General features: G+C 32.8%; 2 protein-coding genes across 7 annotated transcripts in view; both read left to right on the forward strand.

Moving 5' to 3' along the window:
- Positions 1–9,349, forward strand: part of LOC119608104 (zinc finger SWIM domain-containing protein 8) — a 27,924-nt gene extending 18,575 nt beyond the window's left edge. For 5 of the 6 annotated variants that reach the window (XM_037962374.1, XM_037962376.1, XM_037962375.1 and 2 more), the window contains 6 exons: positions 2,729–2,971; positions 3,087–3,250; positions 3,394–8,327; positions 8,387–8,725; positions 8,793–8,942; positions 9,216–9,349. In XM_037962374.1, coding sequence (XP_037818302.1) covers positions 2,729–2,971; positions 3,087–3,250; positions 3,394–8,327; positions 8,387–8,725; positions 8,793–8,942; positions 9,216–9,282 — 5,897 coding nt within the window. In that variant the 3' untranslated portion in view covers positions 9,283–9,349. The remainder of the gene's footprint in view (positions 1–2,728; positions 2,972–3,086; positions 3,251–3,393; positions 8,328–8,386; positions 8,726–8,792; positions 8,943–9,215) is intronic. The other variant, XM_037962379.1, reaches the window with a different exon arrangement.
- LOC119608103 (probable serine/threonine-protein kinase DDB_G0280133) lies at positions 9,304–10,893 on the forward strand. The gene has a single exon (XM_037962373.1). The coding sequence runs from the start codon at positions 9,304–9,306 to the stop codon at positions 10,891–10,893; it is 1,590 nt and encodes a 529-aa protein (XP_037818301.1).
- The last annotated feature ends 11,059 nt before the right edge of the window (positions 10,894–21,952 follow it).

A 21,952-nucleotide genomic window follows, 5' to 3' on the forward strand; every position in this document is an offset into this window, starting at 1 on the left:
TTTTTCGCAAAAATTCCTCTAGTTGTACGTTACTACAAAATCTCTTTTTCTATTTTGTTTGTTTTTGTGTTTGTATTAACGTGTCATTGTTAACGTATACTAGTATCTTAAGGTATTGTTGCTGCTGCTATTAATGCCACTGCTGTTATAGTTGTTACTTTATAGTGTTGATGATGTTTTCTTTGTTGCTGATAAAGATGGTGATGATGATAATAATGATTGCTTACTTGCTTTTGCCGCTGTATGTTTGAGTTACTGTGATGTGTGGAGATTTTTGTATGTGTAATCTGTTTAAAGTTGTTTGTGTAAACGAAATGAATAAACGACAACATCGTTGGGAAATTACTATAACAAAGTTAACGACATTTAGCAAAACACCCTGTTAAATATACAACCGTTTATTTAGTCATACGTTCATTTATTCGACCAAAATTTTGCACCAGTCAGCCATTTGTTTACTTATACATTCATATACATACATATGTGTGTATGTATGTATGTATGCATGTATTTAGTCAAGACCTATACAAACTAAAGGTATGAATATTAGATTGCTTCAGAAAAAGATATTTGTGAATTTTTGATTTTCTAGAGTTACTCTTCTGGGTTGTACATTTTTCGGACAATTCAAACTTTTGGATCAATTTAAAAATTACATAAACTAAAAAATTTTTAAACGAGGGAACAAAGGATAGAGATACTCTGAGCCTGAACCTGACCTTATAATATCGCGACGAAGGGATAAGATATAACAGATATTATCACATATTGGTCTTTCAGACGACATAACAAACTTTATAAATAAAAGTATTTTCGCGCTGTTATAACCTCTCAAATATCTCGAAAACCTGATGTTCTAAAAGATCACTGCAACTAATCTGAAAGATCACTGCATCTGATCCTTTGAAGAAAGACACTAATTTAATGTAAAAGGTTTAGATCATACGGGCAATATATAGAAACAACTTTTTAGAAATATAAATTAGATGGATTTTCACTAAAAATTGGATTTTTCACCAAAATTTTGATTTATCTTTAAAAATTAAATTTTTTGATAAAAATTCGATTTTCAGTAAAATTCGAAAATTTCTGCAAAAAATCAACTTTTCGCAAATAATTCGATTTTTCATTGAAAATTCGCTTTTTCACTAAAAATTTGAATTTTTACTAAAAATTAGATTTTCCACTAAAATTTTAATTTTTACAAAAATCAGATTTTTCCCTAAAATTCGATATTTCACCTGATAAATAATTAATCTATAGAATTTTTATATTTCACCAAAAACTCAATATTTCACTAAAAATTAGAAAAAAATAATTTTTACTAAAAATCCTTTTTTCTATTTTTATAAAAAAATTCGATAAAAATCTAACATTTGCCTAAAAATTCTAGTTTTTGAAAAAATCTATATTTTCAATAAATTTATAATTTTCACAAAATTTTTAACTGTTTAACTAAGAATTCGATTTTTGTCCAAAAATTCGAACAAAAAGATTTTTTATAAAAATATTAAAAACAAATTTTTAAAATTTTATATTTGGAAAATTTTTCTTTCGATAGCAGTTTGAGGCCATTAACATTTTTTATTTCTTGGAATTAAAATTTTTTCGAAGCAGTCTAATGACTGAATATGTATGTATGTATGTGAAGTTAATTTGTAGAAATATGTTCACGAATCTGAGAATTTTTTTGTTATTAAAAAGTATGAGTAAGTCGAGTGAGACAATAAATAACGGTGCCAGTATGTCTGGGTTTTTTTGTCCCTTCTTCTTGCACTTACTTACTTTACATTCCCCTTTTTCTCTGGCTTTCTACAAATAAAATCCCAGCAAGTGCATTTAACAGCATACATGTATGTGTGTGTGATTTTAAATGATACCTGCAGTTCGGAATGGTTATTCTGATCTTGTGATTTTGCCTGACATTTATGGTATATAGTATAATATAGAATTACTTATACAAGGAAGTCAGTTACTGACCCTTTACTAGTTAAATTCACGCTTCACATTGCATATAACTGTTTTCTGAAGTAGAGTGCAGAAAAAAACCGTGTATAATGTCACAACTATTGATTACTAGGGATATTAAAGTGGCGATTGACTGGCCACTAGATGTGAAGTGATCAAAAATTATATAAAATCTACTCTACCAAGTAGTTAGAAATTTTTGTAAAATACTATTTTAAAGGTAGGTATATTACGCTTCCACTTTAAAACTGCTGGAATTGATCTGTTTGTTGTTTCAAAAATCTGCATACAATGAACAAAATTGTTTGTGTGCATTTTGTCTGTGGTTTTTTGCATGTTTTTACTTAATAACCTTTTAAAAACAATAACAGAAACACTTTCTTTTCATACCATCACCATAATCACAACCACCGTCACTATTAATAAAAACAAGTCTTGAAAAGAAATATCCTTTTTATTTGGCAATTTGTGTTTGTCATTGCGACGACTACTTCCTTTCATACATCCCTTGCTAATTTGTTTGTGGGTTTTTAAATAATTTTAATTTTATAGTTATTAGATAATTGTGAGTTTTTTGGAACAAAATTTCTTTGTTTTAAAATTTCTGTTTTAGCGAATATTAAGGATTGAAAATTTATGGAATTTTTAATGAATCTTTTAAAGAGGCAGAGGGTAATGCCATAGATTAACGTTTCAATAAGAAAATTTTGAATTTAAAACAAAACCTTTAATTTAAAATTTTTCTTCCTTTTTCTTTCAGAAGTCTCAACACTCACAGAATTGGCAGCAAAATGTGTGGCCTCCTTTATACCCTTCGAATTAGTGGAACATGTTTATCCACCTGTACCGGAACAATTGCAATTACGTATTGCATTTTGGAGTTTTCCGGATAATGAAGAAGACATACGTTTATATTCATGTCTTGCAAATAGTTCATCAGATGAATTTAATCGTGGTGATCAATTATTCAAAACAGGAGCCGTTAAGGAACCCCTACAAATAGGTAATATTCACGAATACATTACCATATATTAACCCCCTTTTTATAAACATAAGAATAGTTTTATTTATCTAAATTTAATTATTTTCAACTTAACCATAATGAAAATTCATTGCAGGTTTTCATTTATCCGCTACGGTAGTGTGTCAAACACCAAGTCAGAATTTTAATGTGGCCGTTACATTTGATCGTCGACGCATATCGTCATGTAATTGTACATGCAATTCATCGGCATACTGGTGTTCACACGTTGTGGCCGTTTGTTTACATCGAATACATTGTGTAAGTTTTGAACATTTGCATTAGTGTCCATAATTTTGTTTCCCTCAGGCTTGCGTGCCTTTTTTAAGTTTAATTAATTATAATTAATGGTTTTTCTTTTTTTTTCTCTTTTTCTATTATGTTATAATAATTATTAACTTTAGCCCTTAGAGGTATGTCTAAGGGCTCCTGTTTCTGAATCATTGACTCGTTTACAACGCGATCAATTGCAAAAGTTCGCTCAGTATTTAATTAGCGAACTGCCACAGCAAATTCTGCCCACAGCTCAGCGTTTGCTGGATGAGTTGTTGAGTGAGCAGCCAACTGCCATAAATACAGTTTGCGGCGCTCCCGATCCCACAGCAGGTGCATCTATAAATGATCAAACTAATTGGTATTTGGATGAGAAAACATTGCATGAGAATATTAAGCGAATATTAATAAAATTCGTTATGCCGGCACCCATGGTTTACAGTGATGTAAATTACTTAACAAATTCCGCCCCACCGGCTGCCACAGAATGGAGTTCTCTGTTAAGACCGTTGCGTGGTCGAGAACCCGAGGGTATGTGGAATTTACTCTCCATAGTACGGGAAATGTATCGTCGTTGTGATCGTAATGCTGTCAGGCTTTTGGAGATCATAACCGAACAATGTATGGCTTGTGATCAGCTTTTGTTATGGTGGTATCAGACCAAACTCTCTCTAATGATGGGTTCTCATGGTCATAGTGGCGGTAAACATTCTAGTACACACACCAATTCAAAAGCAATAGAACATGCTTGTTCCTCGCTATTTGATGAAATTGTGGTACTTTGGCGTTTGGCTGCTTTAAATCCTGGTTTGGCTCCTGACGAACGTGACATGCTGCATGCCCAGTTTACCGCCTGGCATTTGAAAATCTTGGATCGTGTGGTTAAATGTCGCATAATGCCCTCCTCTTATAATAATAAACATCAGCAGAATATGCGTTCGGATGCTGAGATGTTTGTGGGTTTTAAGCCAGCCATTGAGGCCTGTTATTTAGATTGGGAAGAATATCCCATAGCGGGCATTACACATACCCATGAAACGAATCCCATTTACTATTCACCTTTCACTTGTTTTAAACATGCGGAAAACAAGTGTGAAACCACTAATGGTGGTCAGCTGAATGCCACGCAGGCGTTAATGGCCAATAATAAACATTATAATTTCATCAGCACATCGTCAGATCAACATGGTGGCTTTAAGCAACGTTTGGAGAGACCCTTTCGTGAGCGTTTCTATATATCATCTAGTAATAATTCCAGCAATTCTTCTAGTGACAGTGTGCATGCTCGTTTACATCAGGGTCTTGAAGTGCCGTCGGCTGCGGCTTCGAACTCGGGAAATCCGGGAGTTGCAGGTTTACAAAATGTAGCCGCTAGTTTAGACCATAAATCGAATACTGCTGCAGGTAGTGTTAGTAATTCAATGGCTCTCGAAAATCGCCCCTCAACTTCAGCTCAGGCACAAGCCGCCTCCTCCTCGTCTGTGGTAACGGTACAAGATTTACCACGAGTACCTCTAGCTAGTCTGGTTAGTGTATCAACTGCTGGGGGTGGTGGTAATGATGGCAATCGATCTAGTGCCAGTAGTGAAGGATTTTGTGAAAACGACGATTTTGGTGGCGATAGCAGTAGCAATAATTTATGCGCCTCTGATACCGATGGTCGCAGTATAAATCCAGCCAAGTTCGTTAATAATAAACCCACAATATCCACCTTATCGCAATCGGATTCTCAACAATCATTCGATGTCTCTTCACCGGATGGTTTGGAAGATGCAACTGGTAAAATAGGCTTCTCTTTACCCACTACCCCGACAAACAAGGCAACGATAGTGGCTACTTTATCTTCACAATCTTCTTCGGATTCAACCTCTTCTTCTTCCTCGGCCTCATCGAATTCTTCATCCTCTTCTTTGTTAATAGCAGCTGGATCGGAGACACCGGCCTTAGAAATGGTTAAATCTAACGATGCCAGACGTTTATCAAAAGATGAATCGTTTTCCTCTTCAAGTGATGAGTTTGTATCACAAGATATTAATAACCGTCGTTCTAATGAGGATTTAACACCTGTGCCAAGTACATCAGCAGCAGCTAGAGCTGCTTTAATGAAGGCCAGTAGTAATAGCAACAAAACAACGGTCACAAATGAAACCCCTGCTGCCAGTAGCAGTAATATAGGTAGCGCCAATGGTGCCAATAATGGTAGTAAATCTGCACCGTTGTCAGCAGCCATACAATCTGCTGTTTACTCAGGCCCCTCGACTTCAGCCCAAGCCAATGCAGCATCGACCTCAACGAATGCGGAAAAACCTCACATTTTCTCCAATGTTCGACCCTCAGACGATGCTTGGGATATTTTACTGGCTCGCGCAGAGGGTCTACATGCTCATGGTCATGGTAGAGAAGCCTGCACCTTGGCGGTGCGTTTGGCCGAGGAAATGCTTGAAAATCCACCCAATTTGATGATGGAAATGCCACCGGCTCCCAAGAGAAAAGGCAAGAATAAGAATATCAATCCAATATCGCATCATTTGACGGTCTTGGCTTCAGCTACTCTAACAAAATGTGCTTTTCTCTGTACGGTTTTGTCAGAAAATTCGGAACACTATCATATAGGTTTTCGCATTTGTATATTTGCATTGGAAATGCCAAGACCTCCGGCTTCAACGAAACCATTAGAAGTTAAATTAGCCAACCAGGAAGCGGATATTTTGGCGCTCCTCAAGAAAATACCCATAGATGAACCGGAACTTGAGGTTATTAGAGACAGAGCGGAAAGGTTGAGAAATGGAACTTTCAAATCGCGGGGAGAAGCTCTGTTGCCCATCAATTTGGCTTCGTACATATTCGATGCTTTGGTAATGCCTTCGGTGTCAATGAAAGATCAACGCATACGTTCAATGAGTATTTATAGACCGGTAACCGATGAGAATCTAGGTTTTGAGGCAGCCGTAGCAGCTTTGGGTTTAAAGGCGAACGTTTCCGAGGCGGAGCATCCCTTATTGTGTGAGGGTACACGCCGACAACGCGGCGAATTGGCTTTGACTTTGTTATACTTTTACAAAGATGAGCCTCACAAGATTGCCAAGATTATGGAGAAATTATTGGATCGAGAAATACATACGCTGCTAAAGACTCCATTACTGCCGGCGTATTATTCAAACAATCCTCCGGTAAGAACACCAGCCAATTCCACTAATCGACAGGGAGAGGATTATAATAGTAGACACGGTAATGCATTGCATGGTACGGCCCACAATGCAGCTGGTAATATGGAAATGTTTCCACCCGATTATGCTTCTGTTGGAGGCAATAGTAGACCCACCAGTTCCACCAGTGCCGAATTGGAGGTTAATATGGCAGGCATGAACATTTCCTCGCCGGCCAATCCCGCACACTTGGCTCAATCGCAAAATAATCAAGGTATATCTACGAATGTGACCATGGGATCACAACAGACCACCGCTACTCGGGTTAAGGATTTAAGATATAAGGGAAAACGAGCCTATCCCTCAATACCCAATCAACCTTCGGAAGCCAGTGCTCACTTTATGTTTGAACTAGCCAAAACGGTGCTGGTTAAGGCGGGAGGAAATAGTTCCACTTCTTTATTCACTCAAGCTACTGCCAATCACAACCACCATGGGCCACATCGTGGCTTGCACATGTGCGCCTTTCAATTGGGCCTCTACGCACTCGGTTTACACAATTGCGTCAGTCCCAATTGGTTGTCACGTACTTATTCTTCTCATGTTTCCTGGATTATTGGTCAGGCCATGGAAATCGGTGCACCGGCCATTAGTTTCTTAATAGACACCTGGGAAGGACATTTAACACCACCCGAAGCTGCCAATATGGCCGATAGAGCATCACGAGGCTGGGATAGTAATTATCCAGCTGCAGAGTTGGCTCTATCGGTGCTACCACATGCTGCCGCTTTAAATCCCAATGAGATACAGAGAGCCATTTTGCAGTGTAAAGAACAAAGTGACTATATGCTGGAAAGAGCGTGCATTACAGTGGAAAATGCCGCCAAGGGTGGTGGAGTCTATCCGGAAGTACTCTTTCAGGTGGCTCGCTACTGGTACGAATTGTATTCGCGCAACACACCCAATAGTAGTGAACACGAGCATGATGATCATTTGGATCATTCGGCAGCAGTTAGTTTATCAGCTCTAATAGAATCGCATCAACATCATGAAATGCAAATGCAACAGGCGGCTGCCCAGCAACAGGCCGCTGCAAATCAACAAGCAATGGTGGGACCACCATTACAAGGACCGCCTGGAGGCCCGGGAGGACCGCAACAGCCGGGCCAGGTAGTAGTGACAACAGCGCCGCCGGCATTTCAACAGCAAGTACCCACCTTGGCTCCAGTGGGTTTATCGCCTTACAATCCTTATGGTTTTTGTCAAGGTATTTATCACCACAATCTACAGTATCCGACCAATCAAATACCCATGTATTTGCCACAAGGACCACCGCCTGGGCCACCTCCACCACAAGCATATCCTGGTTATCCACCACCACCCCAACAAGCACCCGGAGGACCCAACAACCAAGCGCCCAATGGTGCCAACGCGCCTCCCCAGGCCTACGTACATCCGGCTCAACAAGGCGGATCATTTCCCCAAATGCCACCTCAGGCTGCCTACCAGGCGGCCGCCATGCAATGTGGACCACCACCAACAGCATTTGTGCCACCACCACCCCAGGGTCCTCCCGTCCCACCAACTGGACCACCACAAATGCCACAGCCACCCAGCATGCAAGCAGCCGCCGCGGCAGTTTATTATGGACAACAAGGACCACCGCCGTCGGCACAACATCCGGCTGCCCAGCAAGCTGCCATGGCTGCTATGGCTCATCAACAAATGCGTGCCAATCAGCAGCAACAACAGCAAGTCTATCCATTTGTGCAAGTTCAACAGCAACAACCCCAACAGCAATCTCAACATCAGCCACCACCACACAATATGGGTCATGCTGGTCAGCATCATCAACAGTTGCAGCCGCCAACACAACAGCAGCAACAAGCAAATCGTCAAAGACATCCTCATCAATTTACGTGAGTTTCCTTTTTTAAATTTTATTGTTATACGGAAATCAAATTTGTTCTTCTTATAGACCCGCTCAATTACGTTATTTATTGGCCGCCTACAATGTTGGCATGTTAGCCATGGAAACTTTGGCACGTCGTGTTCACGATGATCGTCCGCAAGCAAAATATGCTCGCAATCCACCCTATGGGGAAGATGTTAAATGGCTTTTAAGAATTTCGAAAAAATTGGGTTCACAATATCTTCACCAATTCTGTGTTTGCGCTGTAAATTCAATAGTTAGTCCTTTCGTGTTGCACGATGTGGCTATTGAATCAGCTCACTATTTGGGCAGGAATAATCATCAGTTGGTCATGCAACATTTAAGATCGGCTCTAACGCCGCTAGTGCAAAAATGTCAACAAATGTAAGTTGAGACTTTGGAAGGTTTTTTCTTCTCAATAAACATATAATGGACACCTTTGTTCTTCCAGGTATATTCAATGTATCCATCAGAAATTATATCATTTAACACCAGCTGATTATGAGGACTTTGCTAGTATTATTGTAGCGGCTCGTGCTGCATTCCAAATAACACCCGAGGGAAGTGCTCAATTTAAAGATTGGTTGCAGTCCATTAAAAGGTAAAAGGATGATGAAATTTTGAATTATTTATAGATATAAAAGACGTAACTAAAAAAATAAAAGACAGATTCAAAATATGGAGTGTAGATTTGTCTCATTGCTGATGCTTCGAATGTTCAGGGGGGGGGAAGAAGGGTAACATTGTCAACCTCCTCAAAAGATAGCTTTTCAATTTTCCGCTTTCTATTAAACTATTTAATACACTTTATCTAGGATTTAACTAAACTTGTAGTTTTTTAATTTTTTTATAAAATTGTTCACAAAACTTTCAGATCGAAATCTTGCAAAAAAGAGTTATGGACACAAATAAATGCCGCCCTGCAAAGCAATGCTAAATGACAAAGACTTGATTCACATAGTATGACCACAGTAGCAGCATCAGTAGTTGGCACAGCAGCTGCAGCAACCACAACAACATCCGCAACAGCAGTAGCAGCAAGTTCTTCTTCAACATCATCATCAGCAGCAGCAGTAGGATCTGTATTAGCAATTAATGCCGTTGCAGCAGTACCAAATGCAGCAGCAGCAACAAGTACAAGCAATATTGTAGCTGGACCAACGACAACATCTTCATCATCCGCAACAGCATCATTAACAAATCCTGCCACCACCAACAACAATAGCAACAATGTAAACAACGCAAGCAATCCGTCAAATGTTCTTTTCGAAGGGCCATCTTGTAGTAAAAATACGGCAACAGAGGCAACACAACGTAATTTAACGTCACCACTTTCAACCACTTCGGTTTCATCGGCCATTTCAGCCACACCGACCACAACATCGGCAGCCTCCTCATTGACATCATCCACAGGTTCGTTTTCATACGGCTATGGAAGTCAGCAACATATGGACGCAACATCAGCAGCAGGAGCAGCAACTTCGTCTGCATCTTCATCTTCAGCAGCAACTTTGCAAGCTCCCAACGCCTGTAGTGCTAATGGCGGAAATAAAAATGAAACAAATTCTACAGCATCGGCGGTTTTGGCAACAGCTGCCACCTCTAACATGTTGTCGGATGCATATCATCATCAGCAAATGCAATTACAATTGCAGCAACAATTCGAACAACATTATCAAATACAAAATTACTACCATCAAGCTCAACAGCAGCAGCAGCAACAAATACAACAATATCAAGATTTCTATGACCAACAATTGTATTTACAACAGCAGCAGCAGCATCAACAAAATCAATTGCTGTATACTAATGAACAGCTACAACAGCGCCATCTATATAATGTGGCCGCTGTTGCAGCCGCAGCTGCTGCCTCAGTACGACCACAACCGCCGCCTCCTCCACCACCAATGCCCACAGCAGCTCCGCTACCAACACAACAAGCGTTGGTCTTAATGTCGGGCAGTGCAACAAATGTCTCAAATGCAGCTGGTACTGCAACAACCACAAGCGCCAATAATAATAACAACAACAATAATAACAATACAACAACATTTACAACACAACCGCTAAATTTTGTTAATGCCCCCAATGGCGGCCCAATAGCAATGGATTTTCCAAATTATCATCACCACCATCATCATCATCCACATCCTCCTCATCAACATCATACACCACAAATGCATACAAGCGTTACAACAAATAATACAAATATTGCTGCTGGTACAGCTTCTTCATCATCGACATCATCCACATCAGGCTCGTCTTCATCACCATCCTCAGCATCATCGGTATCAATAAATCTACAACAACCATCGTTTGTTGCTACTCCCCCCACAGTTGCTGTTGTCCATCCTTCTGCATTGCAAAATGTAAATCAACATCATCATCATAATCAACATCAGTTACAGCAGCCGCAACAACAGCAGCAACAACATCATCATCAACAGCCGCCGCATCAGCACCACCATCATCATCATCACCATCCACAACAACAACAGCAACATCAATATCATCATTTGTCTCAACTCAGCCACTATCATCAGCAACTTTAACAACGTTTTTATTACATGCTCTTTGAATTGTAAGAATTATTTCAATTACACTAAATTTCTCTTAATTTCCCTTCTCTGGTTTATTTCCCTAATTGTCGTCATTTATGTGCTTTGTAAACATAGTTTTTTCTAAATTTCAATTTTCATTAATTTCATTCATATTTTTGTGAAATTTTAGAAATAATAGATAAATTTGTTTAAAAGATTTAATTAAGTTTCTTTAAATCTTAAAATATTTTCTAAAATATTTTGAAAATTTTTAATTTAGTTGTGAAGTTTTAGCGAAATTATATTTCTTTTTAGTTTTCAAATATAAAATTGAAAAATATTAGAAATAATTATAATTGAAAAATATAATATTTTAAGTTTTGCATATTAAAATTTTTATATTTTATAATTTTGTTAGTTCGTTGATAATTTCAAGATTCGTTTGTTTGAATATCTTTGAAAAAAAGTTGATTTGGACAGTGAAATTGAATTGTTAAAATTTTGAAAATATTTCTTTTCATTGCTGATTTTCCGAGTAATTTTCATATTAAAAACTGACATTCTCTAATTTTGTCCTTGAAAATTTCCATTAACATTTGATATTTTGAACTATTCCAAAAACACTTTTATTACATTTCTGTTTGAAGATTGCACAGGCTAACTAAAATTTAAAAAAACTCGGATTCGAATTTATTATACAATTATTTTCGTTAAGGTAATACGAGGGAAAACATTCTTTTAACACAAAATTTTCGTAGAGATTTTACTTAAATTCGGATCTATTGTTCTCTTTTCAACCAAAATCTAAACTTTTTTGACAGATTCTTAACCTTAATTTTTTATCAGCTTATTCTTAATTAAATAAACCACAATAATGAATTAATATGAAAAAATTTTAAAAATTAGTTCTTTTTCGAAGAGGTTATAATTTATAATCTCGACTATATCTTAACTTTAGTGTCAGCTATAGCCTTGTTTATAGCGTCGACTATTGTCTCACCAATAGATTGGAGTGAAGTATTGCTAATTATAATCTTTACAATGGTATTGATTATAGTCTTAACTCTATAAGGTGGACTCAACTCTATAGGGTCTTGAGTATAGTGACGTTTATGGTCTAGACGATAATCGACTATAGTCTTGACTGTTGTGACGTTTATCGTTTCGACTATAGTTTCGTCTACTCTGTTGACTGTAGTCTCGACTATAGTAGAAACTATAGTCGAAACAGTCAACAAGGCTATGGTCTTGACTATAGTCTCGACAAAAGCCTGGACTATAGTCTCGACAAAAACCTGGACTATAGTCTCGACTATAGCCTGGGTTATAGTCTTGCCTATAATCTTGACTATAGTGGTCACGACTTTAGTGACGATTATAGTTTCGACTACAGTCTCGACTGCTCTGTTGACTATTTTCTCGGCTATAGTATACACTAAAGTCTTGAGTATAGACTTAACTATAGTCTTGACTATAGACTTGATTATATACTACTTGACTGCTATATTATTGACTTTTGTTTTTACTATATTCTTGACTATATCCTAGACTGTAGTCTGGACTATTTCGACTCTGTTGACTATATTGTAGGCTATAGAAGACACTATAGTCTTGACTATTAACTTGACTATAGTATTGACTATAATCTTAACTATAGACTTGACTACAGTCTTGATTAAAGACTTGACTATAGACTCGACTGTAGTCTTGACTATAGGCTTGATTAAACTCTTTACTATAGACTTGACTATAGTCTTTACTATAGTCTTGACTATAGTCTTGTCTATAGACTTGACTATAGTATTGTCTATAGACTTGACTATAGTCTTGAATATAGTCTTGACTATAGTCTTGACTTTAGACTTGACTATAGTCTTGACTTATGACTAGACTATAGTCTTGACTATAGACTTGACTATAGTCTTGATTGTAGACTTAAATATAGTCTTGAATATAAAATAGACTATAGACTTGACTATAATCTTGATTATAGTCCTTTGTCTTCGCAATGGTCTCGACTGTAGTCGAACTATGGTTTGGACTATAGTCTATATACTTAACTATAGATTTGACTATAGTCTTGACTATAGACTCAACTATAGTCTTGACTATAGACTTGACTATAGTTTTGATTATAGACTTAGATATGGTCTTGACTATAGAATTGACTATAGTCTTGACTATAGACTTGACTATAATCTTGATTATAGTTTTTTGTCTTTTCGACTGTAGTCGAACTATGGTTTGGACTATAGTCTTAACTATATTCTGACTATTTGCCACAATATGTACATATTGTTGTAAAAAACGATAACTAATCACTGAGTAACTATGATTAATTTAAAAATTAATTATTTGTTTATAAAAAAAAACAAACTGTAACATAATATTTAATATTAACAAGATCTTAAATAAAAATAAAATGACTTTTATTAATAAATATAAATTATAATTAACACCACCGTTTAATATATATTTAAATATTTTATTTTCGTTTTAAAAAAACTAATAATTTAGACAAAACAACATATAAACAAAACAAAATCCAAACACAGACTGACAACTTTATGTTTTTCTATTTATTTTCTTTAAATAATTAATTAAATAATAAATCTGCTAAACAAAAAATATTGACTGTTCATTTTAAAAACTAGTTTTTTTGTTGGTAATTCTTTCTAAAGAATTATATATAAAACTAGCTTTTAAATATTGAATTATATAATTTACTTTATTTAAGAACATTTTTATTAATAATAATTTTTTTAACATAAGAAGACAACAAATTTAATAAGCAACAAGAAAAAAAGTAATAAAAAATTTTGAAAAAAAGTTTTTTTTTTGTAAATTTAAAAAGAATTTTTTTTGTTTTAATTTTTATATTTAAAACCCATTTTTTTAATTTCAGAATGTGTTCATCATTTTTAAAATATTTTATTAATAAATTTAACATATTTTGTTTATTTTTTTTACCTAAATGAAATCATCTATTTTTATTTACAAGTTTACATATATTTTTTTATTAATTATTATTATAAATATTTTATTTTTAAATATACATATTACATATATTTTTATATAAATAATTTTTTTTATTTAATTTAGTTTATTTTTTATTTCAGCTTATGTTTAAGCTTAAACATTTATATTATTTTCTATATAAAAAAAACAATTTAATCTATTTTATTGTAATTTCTTTTATTTGATTTTTTTATTTGCAGTTTTGAATAAATATGATTTTTTGGATTTATTTCAAAACTCACTACAAAAAAAAAAAAAAAAAAAAACACTTTTAATGGGCATTTTTTATTTTAAACAACTATATAAAACTAATAAATCTCTTCAAATTGAAGAATGTATAAAAAAATATTGAAAATTTTAATTAATAAAAAAAGAAACATAAAACCGTAAATTAAATATTCTATTGTAAATTAAAAAACAAATTTAATAAAATTATATCAAACCAAATCAAACCCTTTAACAGCACTAAAACAGTAATATTAATAAAATAAAAAAACAACAAAACTAATTGCTTTATACAAATACTGCCAAATTTAAGTTTCTTTCCTTTTTTCAAAATTTTCATAAAACATAACTTTATTAAAAATACAAGCAATAAATCTTTTTAATTTTCTCAAATTTTTTTAGCCTAAAACACAGAAATATTTTTATAAAATCCCGGAACAGAAACTATACGCTCTATTGGAAATTAAAATCAATTAATTTGCTGCTCTCTCGCAGTCTCTCAAAATACATCTCCTAACCTCCAATTATAAATTTGCAAAAATCTCTTTAGTTGTTTCCCTATTTAGTTTATTGTATAAAACTGTATATAAAAAAAAACGAAATCTTCAATAAAATATTGCGTCTAGAGATTCAAAATCTTGAGATTTTGAAACAATTTGAAATAAAAAAAATATTAAAATTTATTAAAAAACCAACACGTAGTGATTCAAATCATACGCACATCATTTTCATTATAAAATTACAGTTTACGAAAACTAAAACCAAAAATTTTTACCTCATTTTCGAACGACAAACACATCGCAAAACAATTTTTAATTTATAAAAAAAATCGTGACATAAATTTTCTTTAGAATAAAAACATTAATCTTGGAAAGAAACACCATTTTTTCCTCAAGAAAATGAATGTCCCAAAAATATCAATAATAATTGTTTCCTGAAAATCAATTCCCAACAACTTGGAACAACAATTTTCGAAAGAAAATCACGTTTATAAGAAAAAGAAAATCAATGTCCCAAGAGTTGGGACAAATATTTTGTAAAAAAAATCAATGTCCCAACTGTAGAGACCCTTATTTTCTATAGAATATCTGTCTCAAAAACTTTGGGACAGTCATATTCTATATAAAATTTGAGTCCTAAACTTTGTGACAGTAATTTTCTAAAGAAAATCAGTGTCCCAAACATTGGGACAGTCATTTTCTATAGAAAATCTGTGTCCCAGCCATTTTCTACAGAAAATTTGTGTCCCAATTATTAGGACATTCATTTTCTATAGAAAATCTATTTCCCAAACATGGGGGCAGTCATTTTCTAAAGAAAATCAGTGTCCCAAACATTGGAACAGTTACTTTCTACAGAAAATCTATGTCCCAAACATTGGGTCAGTCATTTTCTATAGAAAATCTGTGCCCCAAACATTGGGTCAGTAATTTTCTATAGAAAATCTGTGTCTCAAACATTGGGACAGTAATTTTCTATAGAAAACCTGTGTCCCAAACATTGGGACAGTCATTTTCTATAGAATGTCTGTGTCCCAAACATTGGGACTGTGATTTTCTATAGCATGTCTGTGGTCCAAACATTGGGACAATCATTGTCTATAGAAAATCTATGTCCCAAACATTGGGACAGTCATTTTCTAAAGAAAATCAGTGTCCCAAACATTGGGACAGTAATTTTTTAAAGAAAATCTGTGTCCCAAACATTGGGACTGTAATTTACTATAGAAAATCTGTGTCCCAAACATTGGGACAGTCATTTTCTATAGAAAATCAGTGTTCCAAACATTGGGACAGTCATTTTCTATAGAAAATCAGTGTTCCAAACATTGGGACAGTCATTTTCTATAGAAAATCTGTGTTCCAAACATTGGGACAGTCATTTTCTATAGAAAATCAGTGTTCCAAACATTGGGGCAGTCATTTTCTATAGAAAATCAATGTCCCAAACATTGGGACAGTAATTTTCTACAGAAAATCTGTGTCCCAAACATTGGGACAGTAATTTTCTATAGAAAATCTGTTTTTCAAACATTGGGGCAGTAATTTTCTATAGAAAATCTGAGTCCCAAACATTGGGACTGTAATATTCTATGGAAAATCTGTGTCCCAAACATTGGGACAGTAATTTACTATAGAAAATCTGTGTCCCAAACATTGGGACAGTAATTTATTATAGAAAATTTGTGTCCCAAACATTAGGACAGTTATTTTCTATAGAAAATCTGTCCCAAACATTGGGACAGTAATTTTCTATAGAAAATCTGTGTCCCAAACATTGGGTCAGTAATTTACTATAGAAAATCTGTGTCCCAAACATTGGGACAGTAATTTACTATAGAAAATCTGTATCCCAAACATTGGGACTGTAATTTTCTATAGAAACTCTGAGTCCCAAACATTGGGACTGTAATTTACTATAGAAAATCTGTGTCCCAAACATTGGGACTGTAATTTACTATAGAAAATCTGTGTCCCAAACATTGGGACAGTAATTTACTATAGAAAATCTGTGTCCCAAACATTGGGACTGTAATTTACTATAGAAAATCTGTGTCCCAAACATTGGGACTGTAATTTACTATAGAAAATCTGTGTCCCAAACATTGGGATAGTAATTTTTTAGAGAAAATCTGTGTCCCAAACATTGGGACAGTTATTTTCTAAAGAAAATCTGTGTCCCAAACATTGGGTCAGTAATTTACTATAGAAAATCTGTGTCCCAAACATTGGGTCAGTAACTTTTGGACAGTTATTTTCTATAGAGAATCTGTGTTCAGTAATTTCTGTATAATATACAGAATCATTTTAAATAGCAATCTGTGTCCCAAAAGCTGAGACAGCATTTTCTATAGAAAATTTGTGTTCCAAAGTCCACACCTTTGAAAGATTTGATTAGAGCTTGTTATGTTTCCATAATTTTAAACGTTTTTTTTATTTAAATAAAAGCCCTAAAGTATGCTTAAGTTTTTTTGTTGTTGTCTACTCACAAGCCGTTAAATTACTCATTCTCACATGATAAATTACAAGAAATAATTTCAAAAACAAAAAAAAATTAAAATAAAAAAAAAAATTAAATTTTAATAAACATAAAATATAATAAAAATATATATATAGAGTATACATAAAAACATATAAACTACATACATATTAATATAAAATAAATATATAAAATATTTATATATAAAAAATAAATTTACATTTAAGTAAAGATTTTAAAACAAGAGAAAAAGTGTTCTTTTAAAAAACAAAGCGAAAATCCAATTTTAAATAACATAAATAAAATATAACTAAAACTACACACTTAAATACATAAATATTAAGAAAAAGTATTGTAAATTAAAAAAAAAGAATTGCAAATAGTAGTTGTTAAAAACATTTTACATTTTCAATATGAAAAAGAAAGAATACTTAAACGAAAATACAATTTTAAACCAAAATATAAGAGAAAAAAAACTTGTAAAATTTTCCAGCACTTTAAAATATCTTTATAAAATATTAATTAAATTAAATAAAAAAATAATTAAAAAAATTAACAAAAAAAGTAACATAACATATAAAAAATAAACAAGTATTAGTAGTTTATTGTATTGTTTAATGCTGTTTTTAACGTTTTTATTCGTCTAAATATAAAAAAATAATAATTTATAAATAAAAAAAAAAATAAATTATAAATATTTCGCTTCTATTTACATTTAAAAAATTAAACAAAAGCAGCAATATACATATATTTATATACACATTAGTTTATAAAATTTAAATATATATAATATACATAAATAAATACATAAAATACATATACATATATATTTAGTATATACAATATTACCACATTAATATTTAAATATAAAATATTTAAATATAAATAAATCATTTAATTATTAAGCAAATTATGCAAACACAATTTGAAAGAAATTTTAAAACACACAAACTTCTTTTACTCCCTCTAATACATTCAAACACTTAATACAAATTTTCAAAAAATAAAATAATTAATTGAGTTTTTCATAACCTGCCTATGACTACATATCCCTACCTATTCCCTTCCCTATGAAATCCTGAATCATGACTAAACAGAAAAACAATGCACTACGATATTTTAAAAACTATTTCCAAAGAAGTTCTATATAGAAAACAACTATCCCAGCTGTTGGTACACAAATTTTGAACTGAACCAACTGTTGGCACACAAATTTTCTATAGAAAATAACTGTCCCAATTGTTCGGGCACAAATTTTATATAGAAAATAACTGTCCCAATTGTTGGGACACAAATTTTTTATAGAAAATGACAGTCCTAATTGTTGGTATACAAATTTTCTATAGAATATAACTGTCCCAATTGTGGGGACACAAATTTCATATAGAACATAACTGTCCTAATTGTTGGTACACAAATTTTCTATAGAAAATAACTGTCCCAATTGTTGGTACACAAATTTTCTATAGAAAATAACTGTCCCAATTGTTGGGACACAAATTTTCTATAGAAAATAACTGTCCCAATTGTTGGGACACAAATTTTCTATAGAAAATAACTGTCCCAATTGTTGGGACACAAATTTTCTATAGAAAATAACTGTTCCAATTGTTGGTACACAATTTTTCTATAGAAAATATCTGTCCCAATTGTGGGGACACAAATTTTTTATAGAAAATGACAGTCTCAATTTTGGGGACACAAATTTTCTATAGAATATAACTGTCCCAATTGTGGGGACACAAATTTCATATAGAACATAACTGTCCCAACTGTTATGACACAAATTTTCTATAGAAAATAACTGTCCCAACTGTTGGGACACAAATTTTCTATAGAAAGTAAATGTCCCAACTGTTGAAACACAAATTTTCTATAGAAAATAACTGTCCCAATTGTGGGAACAAAAGTTTTCTATAGAGAATAACTATCCCAATTGTGGGGACACAAGTTTTTTATAGAGAATAACTGTCCCAATTGTTGGGACACAAATTTTCTATAGAAAATTACTGTTCCAATTGTTGGGACACAAAATTTCTATAGAAAATAACTGTCCCAATTGTTGGTACACAAAATTTCTATAGAAAATAACTGTCCTCTTTTGTTGGGACACAAATTTTTTATAGAAAATGACAGTTCCAATTGTTGGTACACAAATTTTCTATAGAAAATAACTGTCCCAATTGTGGGGACAAAAATTTTCTATAGAAAATAACTGTCCCAATTGTTGGGACACAAATTTTCTATAGAAAATTACTGTTCCAATTGTGGGGACAAAAATTTTCTATAGAAAATAATTGTCCCAATTGTAGGGACTCAAATTTTCTATAGAAAATAACTGTCCTCTTTTGTTGGGACACAAATTTTTTATAGAAAATGACAGTTCCAATTGTTGGTACACAAATTTTCTATAGAAAATAACTGTCCCAATTGTGGGGACAAAAATTTTCTATAGAAAATAACTGTCCCCTTTTGTTGGAACACAAATTTTTTTATAGAAAATAACTGTCCCAATTGTGGGGACAAAAATTTTCTATAGAAAATAATTGTCCCAATTGTAGGGACACAAATTTTCTATAGAAAATAACTGTCCCAATTGTTGGGACACAAATTTTCTATAAAAATAATTGTCCAAACTGTTGGGACACAAATTTTTTATAGAAAATAACTGTCCCAACTGTTGGGACACAAATTTTCTATAGAAAATTACTGTCCCAATTGTTGGGACACAAATTTTCTATAGAAAATTACTGTCCCAATTGTTGGGATACAAATTTTCTATAGAAAATTACTGTCCCAATTGTTGGGATACAAATTTTCTATAGAAAATTACTGTCCCAATTGTTGGGACACAAATTTTCTATAGAAAATTACTGTCCCAATTGTCGGGACACAAATTTTCTATAGAAAATAACTGTCCCAACTGTTGGGACACAAATTTTCTATAGAAAATAACTGTCCCAACTGTTGGGACACAAATTTTCTATAGAAAATAACTATCCCAACTGTTGAATCACAAATTTTCTATAGAAAATAACTGTCCCAACTGTTGGGACACAAATTTTCTATAGAAAGTAAATGTCCCAACTGTTGGAACACAAATTTTCTATAGAAAATAACTGTCCCAATTGTTGGGACACAAATTTTTTATAGAAAATGACAGTCCCAATTGTTGGTACACAAATTCTATATAGAATATAACTGTCCCTATTGTGGGGACACAAATTTTCTAAAGAAAATAACTGTCCCAACTGTTGAAACACAAATTTTTTATATAGAAAATAACTGTCCTAATTGTAGGGACGCAAATTTTATATAGAAAATAACTGTCCCAATTGTTGGGACACAAATTTTCTATCGAATATAACTGTCACAATTGTAGGGACACAAATTTTCTATAGAAAATTACTCTCCCAATTGTGGGGACACAAATTTTCTATAGAAAATTACTGTCCGAATTGTTGGGACACAAATTTTCTATAGAAAATTACTGTCCGAATTGTTGGGACACAAATTTTCTATAGAAAATTACTGTCCCAACTGTCTTTAGAAAATCTTTGTTCCAATGGTTAAAAGACATTGTTTAGACATTTCCCTGTGAAATACATTAATTTTCCTTAGAAAATTTTTATCCCAAATATTCAGGCTTGGAGAGATAAGTTATCTTCTTAGGAATTTCTCTTCTTTGTAGTGCATTGCCAATAAACAGACAGACATACAAACATATATATTAACTACAAAATAATGGTTTTTCTTTAACGATTTTATTAAGAATATAATATATATTAATAAAAAGCAAATAAATACATAAATTAACAGATAAAGAAATAATAGTTTTTAAACAAATTATACATATAAAAATACGTATATTATATACAGACATATAAATTATACAGAAAAAAATTAAAATACTATAAATATACATATTAATGAAAAAATATTAATTTAAATATTGAATAAAATATAAAATTACATAAAAAAACTATTTAAATAAATATATATTTCAAGTGAATAAAGAAAGTAAAAAATATAACAAACTTAAAAAAAAGAAAACCTAAATAAAAAAATAAAAACAACTTCAAAAAATACAAGTGTTTTACTGATGATAGATGATATTTAAATTGAAATTATCGGTTTAACTCTAGCAGTAAAATTTATACAGGATATGACTGAGATAAGATTGAAATACCTATTAAAGGTAAGTGTATAACAATTATATTTTTATATTTGAAATGGCAAAGGCTTCTTAACAACATAAATACATTTCACAATTTACAAATGGTAATGGAAAATTTTGAAAGACTTATTTATATTTGGTTAGGCTGCAATATTGTGGGTATAATGATAGCTGGATGGAAATTTCCTCAAACGTCTAGAAATCAACCCTTAAATATTTTATAAATTCAACTCAAATGAGAGTTACTTTTATAAGATGCTACTTTTATCTTACAAACACAAACAAATTTTGGGAATGCGTAGCACACACACAAATACACCAGTGATTCTCAAACACTAAAAGAATTTACATTTAAAGGACAGATTGACCCGTTAGTTGATAGAAATTATTTAGATATTTTCTAGATTAAAAATCTGTTTCCTAATATTTGACCTACTTTTCTCAATAGTAATTTGCACACCAATATTTGGGAAAGACATTTTCTATAGAAAATTTGTGTCCCAACAGGGACAGTGACAGTTATTTTCTATAGAAAATGTTTATCCCAACAGTTGGGACAGTTATTTGTATAGAAAATGTTTGTCCAAACAGTTGGGGCAGTTATTTATATAGAAAATTTGTATCCCAAAAGTTGGGAATGTTATTTTCTATAAAAAAATGTGTGTCCCAACA

The sequence above is a fragment of the Lucilia sericata genome, unplaced genomic scaffold, assembly GCF_015586225.1.
Source record: "Lucilia sericata isolate MDLA Ls3-8-SP2 unplaced genomic scaffold, ASM1558622v1 Contig000792F_arrow, whole genome shotgun sequence".
NCBI lineage: Eukaryota > Metazoa > Arthropoda > Insecta > Diptera > Calliphoridae > Lucilia > Lucilia sericata.

Coding starts and splice junctions, on each gene's coding strand:
- LOC119608103 (XM_037962373.1), top strand. CDS start 9,304: ATGACCACAGTAGCAGCATCAGTAGTTGGCACAGCAGCTGCAGCAACC.